Source organism: Anser cygnoides, chromosome 10 (assembly GCF_040182565.1).
Source record: "Anser cygnoides isolate HZ-2024a breed goose chromosome 10, Taihu_goose_T2T_genome, whole genome shotgun sequence".
Taxonomy (NCBI): domain Eukaryota; kingdom Metazoa; phylum Chordata; class Aves; order Anseriformes; family Anatidae; genus Anser; species Anser cygnoides.
Genome location: NC_089882.1, coordinates 13,684,513 through 13,702,818, shown reverse-complemented (window position 1 = coordinate 13,702,818; position 18,306 = coordinate 13,684,513). Strand labels below are relative to the sequence as shown.

General features: G+C 65.0%; 1 protein-coding gene across 4 annotated transcripts in view; it reads left to right on the top strand.

The window, feature by feature from the left end:
* PLXNA1 (plexin A1) overlaps nt 1-18,306 on the top strand; it is a 110,786-nt gene that overhangs the window by 7,495 nt on the left and 84,985 nt on the right. For all 4 annotated transcript variants that reach the window (XM_067003462.1, XM_067003461.1, XM_048069038.2 and 1 more), the window contains exons 2-3: nt 5,077-6,425; nt 10,895-11,077. In XM_067003462.1, the coding sequence (XP_066859563.1) occupies nt 5,223-6,425; nt 10,895-11,077 (1,386 nt within the window). In that variant the 5' untranslated portion in view covers nt 5,077-5,222. The remainder of the gene's footprint in view (nt 1-5,076; nt 6,426-10,894; nt 11,078-18,306) is intronic.

Genomic DNA, 18,306 nt, shown 5'->3' with positions numbered 1-18,306 from the left:
TTGTGCCCCCGCGTGCTGAGGGTCAAACTTCTCCGTGAAGCCCTGGAGCAGCGGGCGGCTGCTTCTCCTACTTGCGTTTCCTGGGGTAAAAGAGGCCCAAGTCCTGGCAGGACAGGGGCCGCAGGCAGGGTGCTGCCTTGGGCTGTGCCTGGGGCCAGCGGGAGGCCCCGGGGCAGGGAGGATAGGAGAGAGATCCCTGATACCGGTAATTGTGCTCCAGGTTGGAGGGGGAGCTTCAGCGCTCGCCACTGATTTCATCAGGGCTTGGCTCCAGCCAGGGGTAAGGTCTGAAGTGATTGCACTGCAGGGAGGGGACAGACCCAGCAAATTGCTCCCGACGGCTGCGAGCGGAGCAGGAAGGAGTTAAACGCAGCCCTGCTGCAGATGATTGCATATGTAGTGCAGCTCCCAACTCGGTAACACCACCAGCCTTTTCTTATTGTTGCAAGGCTTTTCCCAGGCAGACGAACCTAAAAATACACCCAACGTATTGTGAGACCAACTCTCCTGTGGCCTGCGGGCTTTTCTCTCCTCCGCAGCATCTCCCCTCGCTCCCTTTCGCTAATTACTGGCAGCTCGGGCGGGTGAAGATGGAGCCGGTTCCCTCAGTCCGAAAGCAGCAAGCGACTTGGAGCAAGCACAGAAAAACCCATCAGGTCCCGTCTCTCCTGCCCTCCGGGGGGTCAGGCAGGAGGATTTTCCCTCCCATCGGGTTTCTCTCCCAGCTTCTGTTTCGCAGCACTCCTGCGGGGCTGTGGGCAGCCTGGAGGGCCGCTTCTCCCTGAGGAAGAGGATGCTCGATGCGGCACGAGCTGCGATGGGGGCTGCAGGGGATGCTCAGCACCAGCCCTGCTGCTGCAGGGGATGCTCTGTGGCCGGCTCCGGACCACAGCCCCGTTAATTTCCGTGGGGGCTGCCGCTTTGTAGCAGGGCTGCCCGTGCCGAGTCAGCAGCAGGCAGCGCGCTGGCCTCGCTCCCCAGCGAGCAGAGCTGGTCCTTAGTGCTCTGTCCGGCCTTTGCCTTTTAAGGTTTGTTTTACCCATCCCAGCACTCCTGTTTTGTGCTATCAAAAGTGAGGTCTGTTTTCCCAAAGCCGCTTCTCCCGCCCCAAACCCAGGTTTCCGGCTGTGCCGCGGGCTGGGAAGCCCGCAGCTCCGGGGGGAGAGCAGCACGGCCCCTCTCCGTCCCCGCAGGAGCGAGCAAGCGGGACATGAGTGTTTGTGGGCAGAGCAGCAGCTCCCTGATGAGTGTACGGCTCCTTCGGGGCGGGTGGGTGTGAGCACGAGGCTGCGGGTGGTGCAGCCGGGTCCCATGTGAGCAGCACCTAAAGCCACACCGGCCTCTTGGCCGCTGCCGAGGCGAGGCTGTTACCAAATTTCCTTTCCGGCGTGGGATGAAAGGGGCCGGGGTGGATTTAGCGGGTGCGCAGTTGCTTTGTCAGCTTTGTTTCTGACGGCAGGTTTCCTGCTACGTGCGTGTGAGAGAGGAGAAGCCCCACGTGCGTGCGCGAGCCGCCGGCTGCTGCGGGGAGCTCCGTGCTTGGGGTGCCGCGGCAGGTGCGCGTTTGGTCCCCGTTCTGCTGCTCTCCCCGGTGCAGGCGTGCACGGGCCCATGCTGCAGCACATTTTTTTTTAGCTCAGCCCAGACACTGGCTCGGTTTTGGGTTGTCTGCTTGGGGTTTCCACCATTTGGGACCACGGTGGCTGTGTTTGCAGTGTGGGTCTTGCTTCCTACTGTGATCCCCAAGTCCTCCTGGGGCAAGATGCTGTTGGGAACGTAGAAAAGAAGAAAGCAAACTAACCTCTCCTGTAGTTCTCTTATTTTTTTAATTTTAACCACTGCTGATTGCTTTAAGCAGGTCTTACTGTACAAAACCCCTGCTGGTGTCAGGGCACTAGGACGAGAAGTTGCTGCAGACGTATATTTAGGAGCAGAAGTCTCTGAGGAGCTCTGCAGACTGTCATCTGTCTGCTCGCAGCTCGCCCCAGCTCTCCCTTGCTTTGCTCTCGTTCCAGCTCCCGAGGAACCGTTCCCTAAATTAATTTGGGAATCTCCTGTTGGGCTTTCTAGCCCTGATTTGTCACAGCAGCCTGACCTCTGGCTCTCGTATCTGCTCCCGAAAATAGAAGCAATGAATAATTAGAAATGTGCTGAGAAAACGACTTCCCCGTCCCGCTCACCCGTCCCCGCGGAGCAGCGCAGGGGTTCGGTGTTCCCACGCCACCTCCGCCGCCTGTCCCCGCTCCTCTTCCTCCCGGCGGCGTGCTGCTGGCGTGTAAGTCGGGTTTCATTTAGGTGGTAATCTCAGAGCCCATGGCGTTGTTCCTCTCCCCGTGCTGGTGCAGACAGAGCAGCGGTCGTGCTGGGGTTTGTGTTTGGTTTGGGGCACATGCACCTCCTGTCGCCCTCGGCTCCTGTCCTTCTACTGCTGCGGTGTTGCACTGGGGCTGCCAGCTCTGTAATGGGGTGCAGAGGGTCTCAGCTGGTCTGGACGGGGCTGGATGAATTGCAGAAATCGTTGCTGGAAGCAGGGGGGCTGTTTGGGAGTTGCAGGGGGTGTTTGGAGCTGCACCCTGCTGCTGGGGTGAGTGCGGTTGCGCGGTGCCCCCAGGAGGTCCCCTTGTTTGGAGGAGAAAGTAAAACCCAGGCTGTGTGTCCTGGGCTTCGGGACAAAGGGGACAGTGTGGGGACACCGGCGTCAAGCACCCAGAAAGCCAGTGCCGCTGTTAGTCCTCCTACCCCATCCGCACCGTGAGGAGAGCTGCTGGGCCCTGCGGCAAGGACAAAACCCGCGCTGTTTGCGCAGGGCACGGCGCAGGGTGCTGGGCCTGGGTGCTGGGCACTGCCAGCTGGGCGAGGGAGGCCCCCGGTGGGCAGGAACCTTCGCCTGGCAGCCCGCAGCCCGGGAGGAAACCGAGCCGCTCGCCGCCGCCTGCCCCAACCAGCAGCAATGTGCCGGCGGCGTGGCCGCATCCTGCGCCGCGGTGCGGTTAGGGGGTGGCGAGCGCCGCTCCGCTGTGCTTGTGTTTGTGGTCTTACTGATAAGGCCCTAAAACGAAGGTGCTGGGCGGGGGGGGCTGCCTGTCACCGCTCCCCAGGAGGGACGGCTCTGTCCCAGCACGCCGTGCCCTGGGGTGTGGGTGCGCGCTCCCTGCCGGGAGCCTCTTGCCCTGACAAAGCACCGCAGGGCTGTGAGCTTTGGACCACGTGAGTCACTTCCAGGGCTGGTGGCTCCGCGTTTCGGTTCACTCCACGCCCGCAGAGCTGGCTCGGCCTCCGAGGTGCTCACACGCCGTTGCCCAAACCTCCCTCGAGGCTATAGCCTCGGAGGCTGCTGCGTGGCGAGGAGGAAGGCGCTGGGAGCGCTGCAGGAACGGAGAGCTTTGGGAGCTGGAGAGCTTTCGGAGCTGGAACGGAGAGCTTTTGGAGCTGGGCACGTCCACAAAGGGGATTTGGAAGCGGTGCAGGGACCTGCCCGGGGGCACGGAGGAGCCAGCAGAGCGGTCGCTGCCAGCCCCTGCCGCTATCGCGTGCGCTGCCGCTGGCGTGGTGCCGGCTGCCCTCCGATGACACAGGTCCTGGCACCGCGGGCCACGTTTCCTACCTGCGCCACTCCCTGCCGGGCATCCTGCTGTCGTGCTGGGCCCCGAGCGGGTTATCCCCACGCGAGCTGAGTCAGAGACGGGCGATAAGGAGGGGGAGGCTTTCCTCCGCCCGCTTTTGGAGCGTCTTATCTGCGAGGCTGGGCTGGGAAACAAAGGGCTGAGCTCACTTCCCGGCCGGGGACCTTCGCAGCGAGGTGTCCGGGCTGCTTGCTGGGGGGGGGGGGCTTGGCACCATCGCCAGATGAAGCAGGGAGCTGAGGCTGCACGGAGCACGTGGGGAGATGCAGAGCTCTCCATGTTCCCCGCAGCTCCCTGCTGCCTGATGGCAGCCCCACGTTTCGGAGCCCGCTGCCTCTCCGTGCTGTGCCCGCTCGCTCCCCCCAGCTCCCCCTGCCCACGGCCCTCCTGGGCTTTGTCAGGCAGGCAGGTGGCAGGGCTGGCAGGCAGCGTGCCAGGGCTCCCCGCGCTCTCAGCTCCTTTAAAAGGCGATTTTGAGCTCCTCCTCTGGGTAGCAGCTCGGGCTGTGCCTCCTGCACCCCGTCCGGGCGATGCAGGAGCCCTGTGCCGGGAGGACGCAGCCCGCCTGGGCTCGAGTCCCAGCTCCCCTCCGCAGGCTCGGTCACACGCTGCTTGAGTAGTAAATTGGTGCCATTTGTGTCTGTCTTCATTCACAAAAGCCGTGCTTTTTCCTCTGCCTCTCCCCACCCCATTTGCCTCGCCTCTATAAAAGCAGCGTCCTCTCGGTGAGCAGCGTGCCGGCATCCAGTTAAACGGGGGGTGAGGTGGGATGGGGCTGGAAATACCTCGCTCGGCCAGGCACCGGGACACCCCCAGCCTGACAGTGGGGCCGTTTTCCCTTTGTGCTCACGAGCTGGGAGCAAGCCCTGATTTTTTTGACGTGCCGCGATGGAATGGTGCGGGGCGGCACGCCGGCACGCTGGTGGCTCGTTAGCAGACGGTCCCTGATGGATGCTTCGGTGGGCTTAAAAGCAGGTCGGGGCCAGCTACGCCCCGCCGGGCCATTTGTATGCGGGAGGTGTGCTGGAGCGCATCGCCAGGCCGCTGCCTGCCGGGGACACGTCGCTCTGCTCTGCTCTGCTCTGCCGCAGGCGTGCGGCCACCGCTCCTCCCGAGGGGGCTCGGCGAGGGGAGGCAGGGCCTGGCCCCTCTCCGGGGGGCTTTGGGGCTCCCCGGGTGGCAAGGCTTGTGATGGGGGCCAGGCTGGGGAGACGAAGCACATGGCCGCTCGTGGGGAGGGGTTTGTGGCGCGGGGAGGTTGTCGGCATCCTGAGGGTCCTGGCGCTGGGGGTCCCTGCTGGTTTTCCTCTGGGACTGGGGGTGGTGGGGGCATTTTGTTACGCTGCCTGCTAGGAGGGTGTGAAACAGCAAAACCTTATGGGGTGGGGTGGAGCAGGCTCGATACCGCTGCAGGAAAGCCTCCTAACCCCGCTCTTCTTCTTTTCCCCTCTAGGGCTGACCAGACCGGCGGTGCCCGTGATGCCCTGAACGCCGAGCGCGGAGGAAGCAGAGGAGACTGTGTCCCGTTAGCTCCTCTTCCTTCCCTCACCCCCTTCGTTTGGGTTTGTTTCTATTTATTTTGCGGCCGGGCTTGGGGGCATGGCCTCGGCCGGTCGTGGCGCTGCCGCCATGCGGCTCCCTTGGCTCAAGCCCCGCTCGCCCCTCCACGTTTGGACCCTGCTGCTCTTGGGGAGCACCTGGCTACCGCTGGCGGAAGGCAGCCCCAAGCCTCCCTTTAGGACTTTCCCGGTTTCAGACTGGAGCTTGACGCACCTGGTGGTCCACAACAAGACCGGGGAGGTGTACGTGGGGGCCGTCAATCGGATCTACAAGCTCTCCAACAACCTCACGCTCCTGCGGACGCACGTGACGGGGCCGGTGGAGGACAACGAGAAGTGTTACCCCCCGCCCAGCGTCCAGTCCTGCCCCCACGGCCTGGTCACCACCAACAACGTGAACAAACTGCTGCTGGTGGACTACTCGGGGAACCGGCTCATCGCCTGCGGCAGCGCCTCGCAGGGGATCTGCCAGTTCCTGCGGCTGGACGACCTCTTCAAGCTGGGCGAGCCCCACCACCGCAAGGAGCACTACCTCTCCAGCGTCAACGAGTCCGGGACCATGTCCGGGGTCATCATCGAGGTGGTGAACGGGCAGAACAAGCTCTTCATCGGGACGCCCATCGACGGCAAGTCGGAGTACTTCCCCACGCTCTCCAGCCGCAAGCTGATGGCCAACGAGGAGAACGCGGAGATGTTCGGCTTCGTCTACCAGGACGAGTTTGTCTCTTCCCAGCTTAAGATCCCCTCGGACACGCTCTCCAAGTTCCCCACCTTCGACATCTACTACATCTACAGCTTCAGCAGCGAGCAGTTCGTTTACTACCTGACCCTGCAGCTGGACACCCAGCTCACCTCGCCCGACTCCACCGGGGAGCAGTTTTTCACCTCCAAGATCGTCCGCCTCTGCGTGGACGACCCCAAGTTCTACTCCTACGTGGAGTTCCCCATCGGCTGCGTGCAGGACGGCATCGAGTACCGCCTGATCCAGGACGCTTACCTCACCAAGCCTGGCAAGGCCCTGGCCAAGTACCTGGGCATCTCGGAGCAGGAGGATATCCTCTTCACCATCTTCTCCCAGGGCCAGAAAAACAGGGTGAAGCCTCCCAAGGAGTCTGTGCTCTGCCTCTTCACGTTGAAGAAGATCAAGGATAAGATCAAGGAGCGTATCCAGTCGTGCTACAGAGGGGAAGGGAAGCTCTCGCTGCCCTGGCTCTTGAACAAGGAGCTGGGCTGCATCAACTCGGTGAGTCCGCGCTCGTCTCTCGGCAGGCCGGGCGGTTTTTGGCTGCTGGCCGTGCCCTGGGCCCCGTCCCGGTTACCTGACCTGCCTCGTGCGCTCCCGGGGGGAGGCCCCGCGCTCGCTCGGGGGCCTGGCACGGCTGGGGCCGAGCGCTCGGCTCGCTCGGTCGCATTCCTCATGGAGACTGCGGCTTTGGTGTGGGAAGGCCGTCTGGGCTGGGGCTGAATCAGTGTCTGCCGATAGCTGCTGGCCCCGAGCTGAGGCTGCGCGCTGGCACGGGTTGTCGGCTCTCCCGCGGGGTGCAGGGCTAAAGGGGAGCTGGTTTCGAGGGGCAGGACGCTTGTTTCTCGGAGGGACAGGGGGTGTCTGCCGCGTCTCTGCTGGGGGGACCCTTGCAGGTGGCACGTGTGAGCTGGGGGGGCTTGGCAGAGGTGCTGGGGCAGGAGGCGTGGGGAAAGGGGGCAGACAGGTCGGTGGTCCCAGGCGCTGGTCCCATGCTCAGCTTGGCGGGACCGAGGCCTCCCCATGGCGTGCAGGTAGGAGGAGAGGGGATCCAAGAGAGCCTGGCTCCTTTTTTTCCTGCTCCTGCAGTACCAGGGCCTGGCTGTGCTTGTTCCAGGCTGCGGGGAGCCACCAGCCTCCCAGTTCAGCTGCCTTCTTCCCGTTGCTGCCCAGGAGAGCCAGCTCCCTGCCCCCTTGGGGTCCCTTAGGGGGGTTTGGTCCCCTCCTGCTCGCCACCTCCCTGGTCCCTGGGCATGCTGTTTGGTGGCGTGCCCCCTGAGCAAGCAGGGTGCAGGTGCTGGATTTATTTTATACAGGCGAGAGGAGGCAGGAGGGGAGGGCATGGGCATAGACCCCGTTGTGTCCTGGGTTTTGGGGTCAGCCCTGCTGCCGGGGCTGCCCGCGGAGCAGCCCTGCCTTCCCTCCCCGCCGCTCCGGAGGAGCCAGCTAACAGCTGCCTGACAAAGTAAAGGGTTTGCTGTCAAGAGCGCTGGGCTCGCAAATCAGATTTTGGCTTTGAACTAATTCGATTTTGGTGGAAAATGATGAAATCGTTACACTGCTGCCTGGTGGGTCGCACAGCTGCTGGCTCAGGCGGAGGAGATGCCGGCTGCTTCCTCCCCGTGCGCTCCCGGCTCCTCTCCCCCCGTGTCTGGGGAGGGGGCTCTGCCCGGAGTTTCCCCCATGTGCTCCATCCGAGGCTGGGCAGGATGTGTCCCCAGGGGGCTGTATTTTCCCTGCTGCGAGGAACAAGGCTGCTTGTGGCACCGCTGGGTGCTCAGGGGCTTCTCCGTGCACCTGAGCTGCAAAACGTGGTTCGTTGCAGGGAAACCGGGAAACATGGTTTTTGCATCCCAGCAGGGAAACGTGGTGGGATGGGGAGGGAAATGCTGGCTTGGCATCTGGTGCTGTGCCACGGGGACAGGGAGGTTTTGGCCGCGGTGCAGGGGGCGAGGTGTGGTTACACATGCGGTGATTGTGGTTTTTCCAACTTCACACCATGGTCGCTTAGCCATAGGAATGTCCTGGCCATGGAGGATTTGGGATCTAGCTGAAACGTTCCCCTTTTCGGGGCATCGTTCCCCCTTTGTTACCATTCCTCTTGAGTGCTAGAAGTAACCCCAACCCTGGTGGTGGCAGGAGGGGCGTGCTGGGCGCTGGCAGCTGCCTCCTGGGGGCTCAGTGCCCCCAAAGAAGAGCAGAGCAGGGCTGTGCGGTGCTGGTCTCGCTCTGCACCGTGCCGGATAGCGCCGAGGTAGTGGTGCTCCTCTCCTGGAGCCGGCGTCTCCCGTCCCCGTCCCGCTCCGCCTGCCAAGCGCGGCACGGCTGGATGCGGCGCCGAGCCCCTCGCCGCGCTGGGAGCCAGCCAAATGGGGTCCTGCGGAGCGTGTAACCTCGTCCTGGCGGCGAGCTCCGTGCCCCTCGTAAACGGCAGCCACCGCCGGGGTGGGTCGCGGCAGCTGACGGATCTCCCAGGGATGGATGCTGGCCAGAAAATGAAGGGCATGTTGATTTTTTTCTTAAGGGAGGCAGAATGAAATTGCCGAGTCAGGAGTCGCTCGGGGTTTACGCCTGGTCTGTACGGAGAGCGTCCCAGGAGCTCTCCTGCTCCTGGTCAGGATTTACGGCTTGAAGCCTCCTGGAAAGGGGGAAGTCCGGCCCTTGTTGCTGTAGCACATCAGTGGGATTTCGTGGTGCTGGCGAGCCGCGTCCCCGAGGGGCGCTCTGCGGGAAGGCAGGGCTGGGGCAGAGCTGTGCCCACGGCGTGGGCATCGCCGTCCGGAGCTCGGCTGTGAGGGCGAAACGAGAATTGGGGCGAGGAGCCCTGCCGACCTGCTCCGGGCTGCTGCTTCCTCCGGCCCCCGAGCTTTGGGGTGCTCGTCCCCGGGGTGCTTCCCCGGCAGGTGGGTGAATGGCGGGGTGTGGGAGGACAAGGGGTGCGTGTGCTGCCATTAACTGCCCAATTACCGGCCAATTAATAACGCTGAGCGGCACGAGCCTCGCCTCTGCTCCCTCATTGCTTCCCTAAGCGGGCCTGAAGGGAGGCGATGAGACAAGGCGCGACACGGAGACGGGCGGCTCCTGGCCGGCTCTGTCTGCGACCCGTCCTGCCTCTTTTGGGTGGGTTTCTGGGGAAAATGGGAGCTTTGTGCCCCGGCTCTGTGCCAGAGGAGAGGAGGAGGCTGCCTCACTGTGGAGCAGGGTCCTGGGGGGGGGGTGGCCGCGGTGGTGCCGGGGGTGCCCCAGCCCTCGCAGCGCCCGCTCGGCCCGACCTCTGCCGCCGCGGTGCCTGCCTGCGCTTCCCTAACGAGGCAGCTTGCTGTTAATGAGCTAATTGTCGGCGTAATTATTTATCGAGGTGGTGTCGGCATCTCGGTGGCGGGCGGGTGCTCCTTGCGGCCCTGGAGTGCAGCTGTATTTGTCGTTTCCCAGAGAGTTTGTTGAGACAAAGCAGAGAGGAGTAAACACCATCAACATTTATCCTCTTGCATATTCAGCAGCTGATGAGGTTGGGGAAGCTGCAAATTGGAGTGCGGAGGGAACGGGAGCTGCCTCGGCTGCCGGGGCTCAAATACCTTCGTCGGTCGTGCTTGGGGTCCTGTCGGCCCCTCTGCTGCTGCTCGCCGGGCTCCGGCTTGCTCGAGGCTGTCGGGGCCGAGGGGTGCTTTCCTCGGGGTTGCAGCTGGCTGCATGCCTTGTCCGGGGAAGGGGCATTTGGGTGTCCGTGCCAGGGGGATGCAGCCATCCAGGCTCCCCGGGGAGGTTTGTGGCCGGTTCAAGGCAGGAGGAGGCAGCACGAGGTCTGACATGGGTCCTCAAAGTCAGCCCCGCGTTGCTGGGAAGAGAACTTGCTTGGATCTGCTCTTCTGAAACGTGCGCCTGGCAGTGCAGGAGGGTCCCGAGTGAGGCCGATGGGCCGGAGAGCTGCAGATTCCCCTTCCCACATCCTTCCAGACCGAAGAAAGAACACGGCGCCCCTCGTTCCCGATTTTGGGAATCTCCTCTGCCCGGCTGCGCCCGGAGCTCGCCCAGTTTCGGGAAGGCTGAGCAGGGGCCAGGCGCGGAAGGCGGTCGGTCAGCGGTCACATCCCAGCTCAGGCACCCCGCAAAAACAGAAGTTAAAGAACTGAGGCAGCAAAACCGCATCTCCGCACCGCTTCGGGGGCTGAGCGTGACCGGCTGGCGCCGTTCCCGTTTCTCAGATGATGAGGGCTGGCACGGTGCTGGTGGCACCGCAGCCGGGAGCGGCACCGCCGGCTTTGGGTTGGTGGGGCGAGCACAAGGGGGTGACTGCGTGTCCATGTCCTTGCTCAACAGCCCGGTGGCTTTTCCATGAGGGTTTCGGATGCCCTGGGCTGTGCTGGCCTCCAGTTTTGGGGCCGTGGTCGTCCCTGTTCGGGGTGGAAATGGCGGGGCTGTTGTTTGCAGCTGGAGCCGCTCGGTGCGGGAGCGCGGCGTTTCCCCGTACATTACGTGCACACGCTATATGGATCTAAAACCCCCTGGGGACTGGCACGCATTTGGAGGCGGTTGCTTGCCAAAAACCTCTCCCCTTTGAATTCCGAGTTACATAAGGAGCCTCTTGGAGCAGAAAATCCCGTGCCTCTCCAGGCCTCGGGGTGCCTGGCCTCCCTCCCAACCCTCACTGCGCGCACCAGGGCTCAGCTGCGTGCGCCGAGGTGATGGTGGTGGCACTGGGGATGGGGAGGGCAGGGTCCTGTGCTGGCACCCGGGGCTGAATGCAGTGGCTGGGCTGCTCAGGCAGGGATTATTTTGCTGGCTTTGGATTCCTGACGCTTTCCACAACCTCCTCCCCAAACCACATCCCAGAGCGAGGCGTCTCGCTGCCAAGGGGAGACGGGAAATCGTCACCTCCTCGGCTCCATCCTCCCGTGGGGTGGGAGGTCGGCGTGATCCCTCCTTGCCCCTGGTGCTCCCCAGAGCTCACCTCCCCTCTTTCCTTCCCGCAGCCGCTGCAGATCGACGATAATTTCTGCGGCCAGGATTTTAACCAGCCGCTGGGCGGGACCGTCACCATCGAGGGGACGCCGCTGTTCGTGGACAAGGAGGACGGGATGACCTCGGTGGCTGCCTACGACTACAGGGGACAGACCGTCGTCTTCGCGGGCACGCGGAGCGGGAAGATCAAAAAGGTAGGGACGGTGCTGGCGGGGACGGTGCCGTGCTGCTGGGGGCGTTTCCGTGCCTCCCCCGGCGTGACTTGGTGTGGCGTGGGGAGTGTGCGTCCCCGTTGTCGTTCTCTGCCGAAGAAATGCACAAAACCTCCGTGTCGGAGGGCTGTAACATAAAGGGATTGAGTGTTTGACTCCTGGCGGGTCAGAGTCCGCCCTGTCGTCTCTCAGGGCTGCCGGTTTGCCCCGTAGCTGTGATGGGGCGGGCTCTGCCTCTCCGTGTCCGTGTTGCTTTGTCTTTGACCTGGAAAGGGCCAGAGAGGTGGGTGCTGGTGTCTTGGTGCTGGTGCTGCTGTTGAGGGAAGCTCCAGTTGGGTTGGCAGCGCTGCCTTGCGTGAAGTGGGCGGGATGGAGCCTCCCTGCTGCTCTTGGCTTTTTGTGGGGTCGGAGTTTCCTCATCTGTTGCCTTCACATCCTGGATCTGGCCAAAATGAAAAAAGTAGGGTCCGAAGCTGGAGCTCGTGCCAGGCGATGCTGTCCTCCGAGGGGACGATGAGCTGTGCTCCAGCTGCCCCGGTGGGGATTTGGGGTTTCTGCGTCCCGTTCGGGTGCTGCCTCGCGCCTCCTCTCCCGTTGGGTCGGCGGCGAGGTGCCCTGGCACACAGGGCTGGCCGCGTTGCTCGGGGGGTGGTGGGTCCTGTGCCCGCAGGGTGGCCGTGTCGGGTTGTGCCTGTGGCGTAGGGGTTAGGCTGTGGCACAGCCAGGAGGAAGCCGCTCTGAGATGCGCCCGCGGGGGCTGCGGGGTGCCCCAGGTGGCCCTGAGCCACCTCCCCGAGCGGGGGCAGCCTTCCCCTCCCGTACCCCAGCCCCGCACAGAAGGCTGTTTGCTGGTGGCAATTAGCAGAGAGCCGTGTGTGCGTTTCTCTGGCTGCATCTCCACAGGGCACGGATTTCCTGTTATCATAACATCGTGCCTATAATTACAGCCGTACATGCCCCGGATAAACACAGCTTGCGCTGACTGCATCCTCGGCCAGGCAGCGGCACGGCGCTGCTCCCGGCAAGGGGCAGGGAGCGCGGGGCTTGGCCGGGGGGCCCGGCACATCCCTCTGCCTGCCGGGACCCCCCAGCACCCCTCTGGGGCTCAGCGCCCTGTGTTTTCTCCGCTTCTCCTCCTCCGTGCTGTCTAAACCCAAACACTGGTTTGAAATCAGAAAATTTAGGGTTAGGAGCGCATTCGGGGACGTGGGCAGCGTGCGTCGAGGCAGGGATCGGGGTGCTGGCGCTGCTCTCCGTGCCCCACGTCCCCTGCCTGGCTGCTTCGCCTGCCTCTCCTCCTCCCCGGCGCCAGGCTGAGCAGGGGGAGCTGACGAGGCAGCTCGTCCTCCCTGCCCCACCAGCTCATCCTCCCTGCCCCATCGATCGATCGGGGCCGAGGGATGGGTGTCGCGTTGCTGGCGGCTCCTCCTGCCGCTGGGCTCCCACCGGGGGGGTTAAACAGCCTGTGCCAGCGTGAAGGATGGGGGTGGAGGAAGGAGCGTGTGGGAGGAGGGCTCACGAAGCCACAGGGACAGCGTTACGGCTCCCGTCCCTTATTTATCCAGAGGGGACGGCAGTTGCATTTTACGTGGAAGATTTGTTGTTTTTTTTCCCTTTCTTCATTTTTTTTTTTTTCCCCAGCTCTTCTCAGTTTTTCCCTGGTCTTGGCACCTTCAGAGCCACGTGCAGGTGGCCGCTGAGGGTGTGGGGGCAGGCTGAGCTCCGGGTGCGAGGTCGAGGCTGAGGCCGGGGCTTGGAGCCCAGGTGTGGTTTGCGCAGCTTCGTCTTCTGCAGCGCCTCCTCGGGCTGTTCGTGCTGGTTTGTCCCCATCACCAGCGCATCCCAGTGCCCAGCGGCCCCAGGGAGCCAGGGGGGCCCTCTGACCCTGCGGGGCGTGAGGGAAGGGAGCAGGGGCTCGATGGGGAATGGCGAGGCAGGTCCCAGCACAGGGCTCCAGGCGGGTTTTGGGGGCTCCCCCCTTCCAGCTGCCCTGCGAGGATCTGGGTGCCCTGGGGAGCAAGGGGCTGCGCTGGGCGGGGGTGCCTGGGGACCCCATTTCGGGGGAGCCGTCCCCCGCTGTGCCGTTGGGGCGCTCAGCCCCAACGTCCTGCCGCAGGGCTGCCTCGGCAGCCACCTGATCCCGCTGTCTGCGGGGCCGGAGAGAGGGGAGGGCTGGCAGCGTGTCCCCGGCCAGGGGACAGGTCCCCTGCGAGCCCGTGCTGCTGCCCCTCGGGCTGCAGCTTGAGGATTTGGTCAGACCCTACAATAACGCTGCGGGATCCCGTGGCCGCTGGCGTCTCCGTGCGAGCCCGGGGAGCCGCAGCAGGGCACAGCCGGGTGCTGAGTGCTCCAGGAGCCCTGCGGTGGGTGCTGGTCAGGCGGGGGGGCCCCGATTGCACCGTCTGGGTCGGGGTAAGGTCAGGGCAGAGTCCCGGCTGCGTCTGGATTTTCCTTGGATGGCAGCTCCCGTGCCCAGCATTTGTCCAGGCTGCTCGGTGCGGACAGAGCCTGCCTTTGTCCCCCGAAAAAGCCACGCGAGCCCGCCCGCCCCGCGGCCCTGCTGCCAGCAGGCGCGGCGGGGAGGCTGCCGGGCAGCACCTGCTGTGCCCCGCAGCTGTCCCCTGTCCCCTGTCCCCTCCGTCCCCCCTGTCCCCTCTGTGGGTGCTGGGGGCTGATGCAGATGGCAGCCGGGGAGGGGACGCCGTCGTTCCAGGGGGGAAAATGACATCGGGGCGCCGTCGGAGCGAAGGCAGGCGGTTGTCTTTGGCCGGCCCCCAGCTCCCTCGTGCTCGCCGCCTGCTGCCGGCGGTCACGGGGCTGTGGGACGGGGTTTGGGGATTTCTGCCCCGCCACGGGGTGAGTAAGGCGGGGGTGACCCTGGCCGTGCTGCCGGCCCCGGGCGTGAGCCACGTCTGCGTGCCGTCTGCGGGCACGTCGGGGACCTGCCCTTGCGCCCCGTGGGGAAGTGCCCCGGGGGCTGCGGGCACGCTGCTGCGGGGACTTCCAGGGGAAACCTGTGCAAGGCCGGCTCCCGGCGCCTGGCTAACACCGGGGAGGGGAGGCGCCAGCGCTCGCTGCAGCCTCTTTGCTGTGCCCGGGCTGCCCTTCCCGGGGAGGAGAGCAAAAAGCTGCCGTACGAGCGCAAATAGGGGTACTCGGAGGGTCGTGGGGTGCAACAGGGAGTTGCATCCTCCAGGTGCAGGTGGGGAAGTGGTGTGAGGGTGGGTGATGCTGAAGCGCACACAGGGAGCAGCTGGGAGCAGAGGACTGGGCGTCCCAGGGGCTGTAGGGCCGGGTCCATGCGCCTTTGTTAGCTCACCGTCCGCTCCTCCTTTTGCCAGCCAGGCACCGCCTTAGGGCCACCACGAGCTCTGGTGCAGCCCTCGTGGGCTGACCCGGTTTCGGGTGCCCCCAGGTTATTTCTTGGGTGGTGGGACTTGGAGCAGCCTCGTGGGGAGGTGGCTTGGGAAGGGTCTCGGTGGCTGGGGAGGGGCTGGGTGTGCCTGCGGCCCCCGGGTGCCCCTTGCAGCCGGCTGAGTCCTCGTTTTCAGGGGCTGTCTCTGCAGCCCTGGCTGCCCCGTTTGCCCCCGTAATCCCTTCAGCTCCTTCCCCGTCCCCAAAGCAGATGGCCTTGGGCGCGAACGCATCGGGGCGCGTCCCTGCCGGGAATCCGCTCCCCCCTGCGGCTCGCGCTCTCCGCCGCTTGTTTATCCTCTCCCATGGAAGGCCCAGCTGAGCCGGCCCCTTGTTTGGTTTCCTTGGCTTCCCCGCTCTGAGGATGATAATAATAATAATAAAGAATAAAACAAACTCCCCGCGCTAAGTGGGCCAGCCCTGGCCGTGCGCGAGCACGCGGACCTCGCTGCTCCTCCTGGGGAGGATCGGGGGCTCCCGTGCAGAGGGAAGGTGAATTCCCAGCCCCTGCTCCCTCGGGGCTGCGCGACCCAAAAACGGGGCTGTGGGGCTGGGGCTGAGCCCCGTGCAGGGGCTGCGTGCAGCAGGAGGAGGCCGCTGGCGGGGGCTTTGCAGGAATTTCCCCGTTGCCTGCTGGCCCTGGGCTGGGAACTCGCTGGGAACTTGTGTCTCGTCTCCTTGCTGCCTGGGGCAGCACCGGTGCTTTCTGTGCTGCTTCATTTCCTTCCGAGGAACGATTTTTTTTCCCCCTCTCGGTGTTCTAAAAGCCAAATCTCTTCCCCTCGTAAAAAGCCCCCTGCTTTCTTCCTCTCCCCCTTCCCCCAGCTGTGCCGTGAGTCAGGAGTTATCCCCTGCGGGCCGGCAGGGAGCGGGGGCTCCGCTGGGCACGTGCTGGGTGTTGGGGCGGGGGGCGGCTCTGCTGCCTGCAGATATAGGGCCGGGGGCTGCCGGAGAGGAGGGGTGTGGGTCTGGGGGGGTAGAACGGCTCCTGCAGGGGGTCTGTGCCCGGCTGCTCACCCACCGCTTGGCTGCTGGCTTTGGAGAGCGCCTAGTGACCTTGATTTGTCTCTTCTGAGCTCTCGCAGGTCCCTGGCAGGGCGGGTGGGTGCCTGGAAAGGGCCGCGTCCCCCTCGGAGCTGCACCCCGCTGCGGGCAGGTCTGGGCTGACGGCTGGGGCAGAGCATTGGGGTATCCGTGCTCTGCTCTCAGGGCAGATGTGCAGACGGGGGGAGCTTCTCCCGGCCTCCAGGAGCCCAGCTGGGGGCGCGGAGACCTCGCCGCTGGCTTTCTGGGGAGGCTTCGCAGCCCTGCGTGGGGCTGGCGTCCTCCTCCCGGCGCTCCCCAGCACGGTTCAGGGGTGTTGCTGTTTGTACGTGAAAGCAAAACTCGCCAAAACTGGCTTTCCAACCCACAAATCCACGCCTCAGCCTCTCGGGTACGGGCTGGCATCACCCTGCGGAGGTCGGGCTCCACGTGAGCCCGCGAGGGGGAGGCACGAGGCTCCCGGCCCCCCCCCGGCCATGCGGCTCCTTCCACGCCGCCTCCGCTTAGCGCTAAGGCAGCTTTAAGCAGCTCCGGCTGAAAAGGGGCCCATTGTGTCTGCCCGAAATCCGGCTCCCGGGGTGCAGGGAGGGCTCGGACCCCTCGTGACCCCCCCTGTCCCCCCCCCCGGTCCTTGCACAGAGCTGGCCCCTTGCAGGGGAGGAGGTGCCCTCACCCCGCTCCCGGGGGCAGCTTCGGTGCTCGTGGCCACGTTTGGGGACGGTGCCGTGGGGCCGTGTGTGTTCAGCCACCTGGGGCAGATCCTGCAGCATCTCTGCCGCAGCCCGCCTGCCTCCCCCCGCACCATACTGTGGGGCAGCCCTCTATAGGGGCACAGGGCGTTTTGGGGGTGCTATGGGGCAGGACCCCCCCAGCCCCCAGGCCCGGCTGGATGGGCGAGCGCGATGGAGCCGGGGAAGGCAGCTGGCGGCGCCGCACAAGGGCCTTTTGTTCCTGCTGCCTCGTCCCTCCGCGTCCCCGTCCCATCCCACGGGGACCCCGCTCCCCCTGCCCACCACGTTCGGGGCTCCCCGGGGGATTCGGCCCCGTTCCCCTGCAGGGAGGCGGGCGCCCGGGAGCCTGCGTCCGCGTCCTCCCCGGTCAGTGGCGATCATTTCTTAGCACGACAAGGTGCCCAGCGGCTGCCAAGGCGAATCCGTCAAATACCTCTCGGTGCTCCCAGCCCCCCTCGAGAGCTCTCGCCGTTAAGTGCCGGCTGCTTTAATTGAGGTGGAGGCGGCCACGCTGCCCCGGTAAGTGGATGGGGAGAGGGGGCGCGGAGCCCCCCCCCCCCGTGCCCCCCGCTCGTGGCGGGCAGCGCGCGGCGTCGCCCCGGCAAGCTCAGGAGGAAGGGGCCCCGCTGGCTTTTTGTCGAGCTCCGAACAGGATGTCTCATTGTTGGAGGAAACAATTAGAAATTCATCGTGAACCCACGGCCTCTGGGACTGGCCGGGGGGGGGGGGGGGGGGGGGGGGGGGGGGGCTGCTGCCGGCTCCGTCCTCGGGTGACTCTGGGGAGGGACGCGCTGCGTTCGGGCTCCCCGCCTCGCGCAGGATGGGGCTGAGCCCCCGCTGCCCTCCGCGCTGTGGCTCTTCCAGCCCCTGCAGCTCCCAGCCCGGCTGCCCCAGGCTCTTCACCTCCATAACTCTTTTTATTTATTTTTTTTTCCCCCCATCTGCTCCGCAGTCAGCACAAAGCCGGCAGGTGAGGAGCCGGGCTCGCTGCCAGGCGGGGACGTGGCCGCCAGGCTCAGCCCTTCCCCGCGCGACGCGCTGACTCTGCGCCTCTCCCGGCTCCCCGCAGCCCCATCCATCGGCCGGCGGGGGCATCGCCCTGGGCGCCCTCCCCAAGGTGACTTCGGGAGCCTCCGGGATGTGACCGTCTCCGGAGTGTGTCCATCTCCAGCATTTTTTTGGTGCTTTCTGCGTTTCCCTTCGCTCAGGACCCTGCCCGTGGCACAGGGACGTGAGGCTTGGGGATGGAGCTGCAGACGTGCACCGCGAGGGGCGAGCGGACGGGCTTCGTTTGGCTGTGAAGCCCGAGGCTGCTCAGCACCCCTGTGCGTCCCCCTGCCTGTGGCCGGGCACCCTGACCCGGGGGCCGTGCAGTCACAGCCCCTCGCCGCAGAGAGCGGGGAAGGGCAGGGTGGAAACCGCCCTGCTGGGATGGAAATGAGCCGGGAGGCCCCGGCGCTGTGGAGGCCCTCCTGTTGGAGCCATTGTGCCTATTCACGGGCTGGAAAGCCGGCTAATTTTGGCTTTTCAGGTGGGAGAATAGCCCCGGCCTCCCACCAAAGGCAGCGGAGAAAAGGGAGGGCACAGGGCAGCGCTGGCATCCCGCCTGCCTCCCTGCAGCCCCAGCAGCCCGGATTAGCAGTGCCTGAGGGGTTTCTCCTGGCCTGGTGGCCCCAGGGTGGCCTCGCATTTCTCCTTTCTCCTTCCAAGGTGCTTCCAAGCTGGGCACGTCCCTGAGCTCTCACCCCGTGGCGCTGGGGCTGGGACCGGAGAGGCAGAGGGGACCCCACGGAGCGAAGCTGGGTAATCAGAGAGTGTTTTAATTTTGCTGCTCTTGGTGCTCTCGAGGGCAGCGGCCGCTGATGGCTACGTGTACGGCACCGGGGGGTCCCGAGAAACCTGAAGGCAGCAGGGAGCTGGTGCTGGGGCAGCCTCTTCCCCGTGGTGATCCCCACCAGAGTGAAAAAAGCCACAGCAGGCTGAAAAACCCGTGGGTTTTTTATTAGCTCCCACCGTAATGAT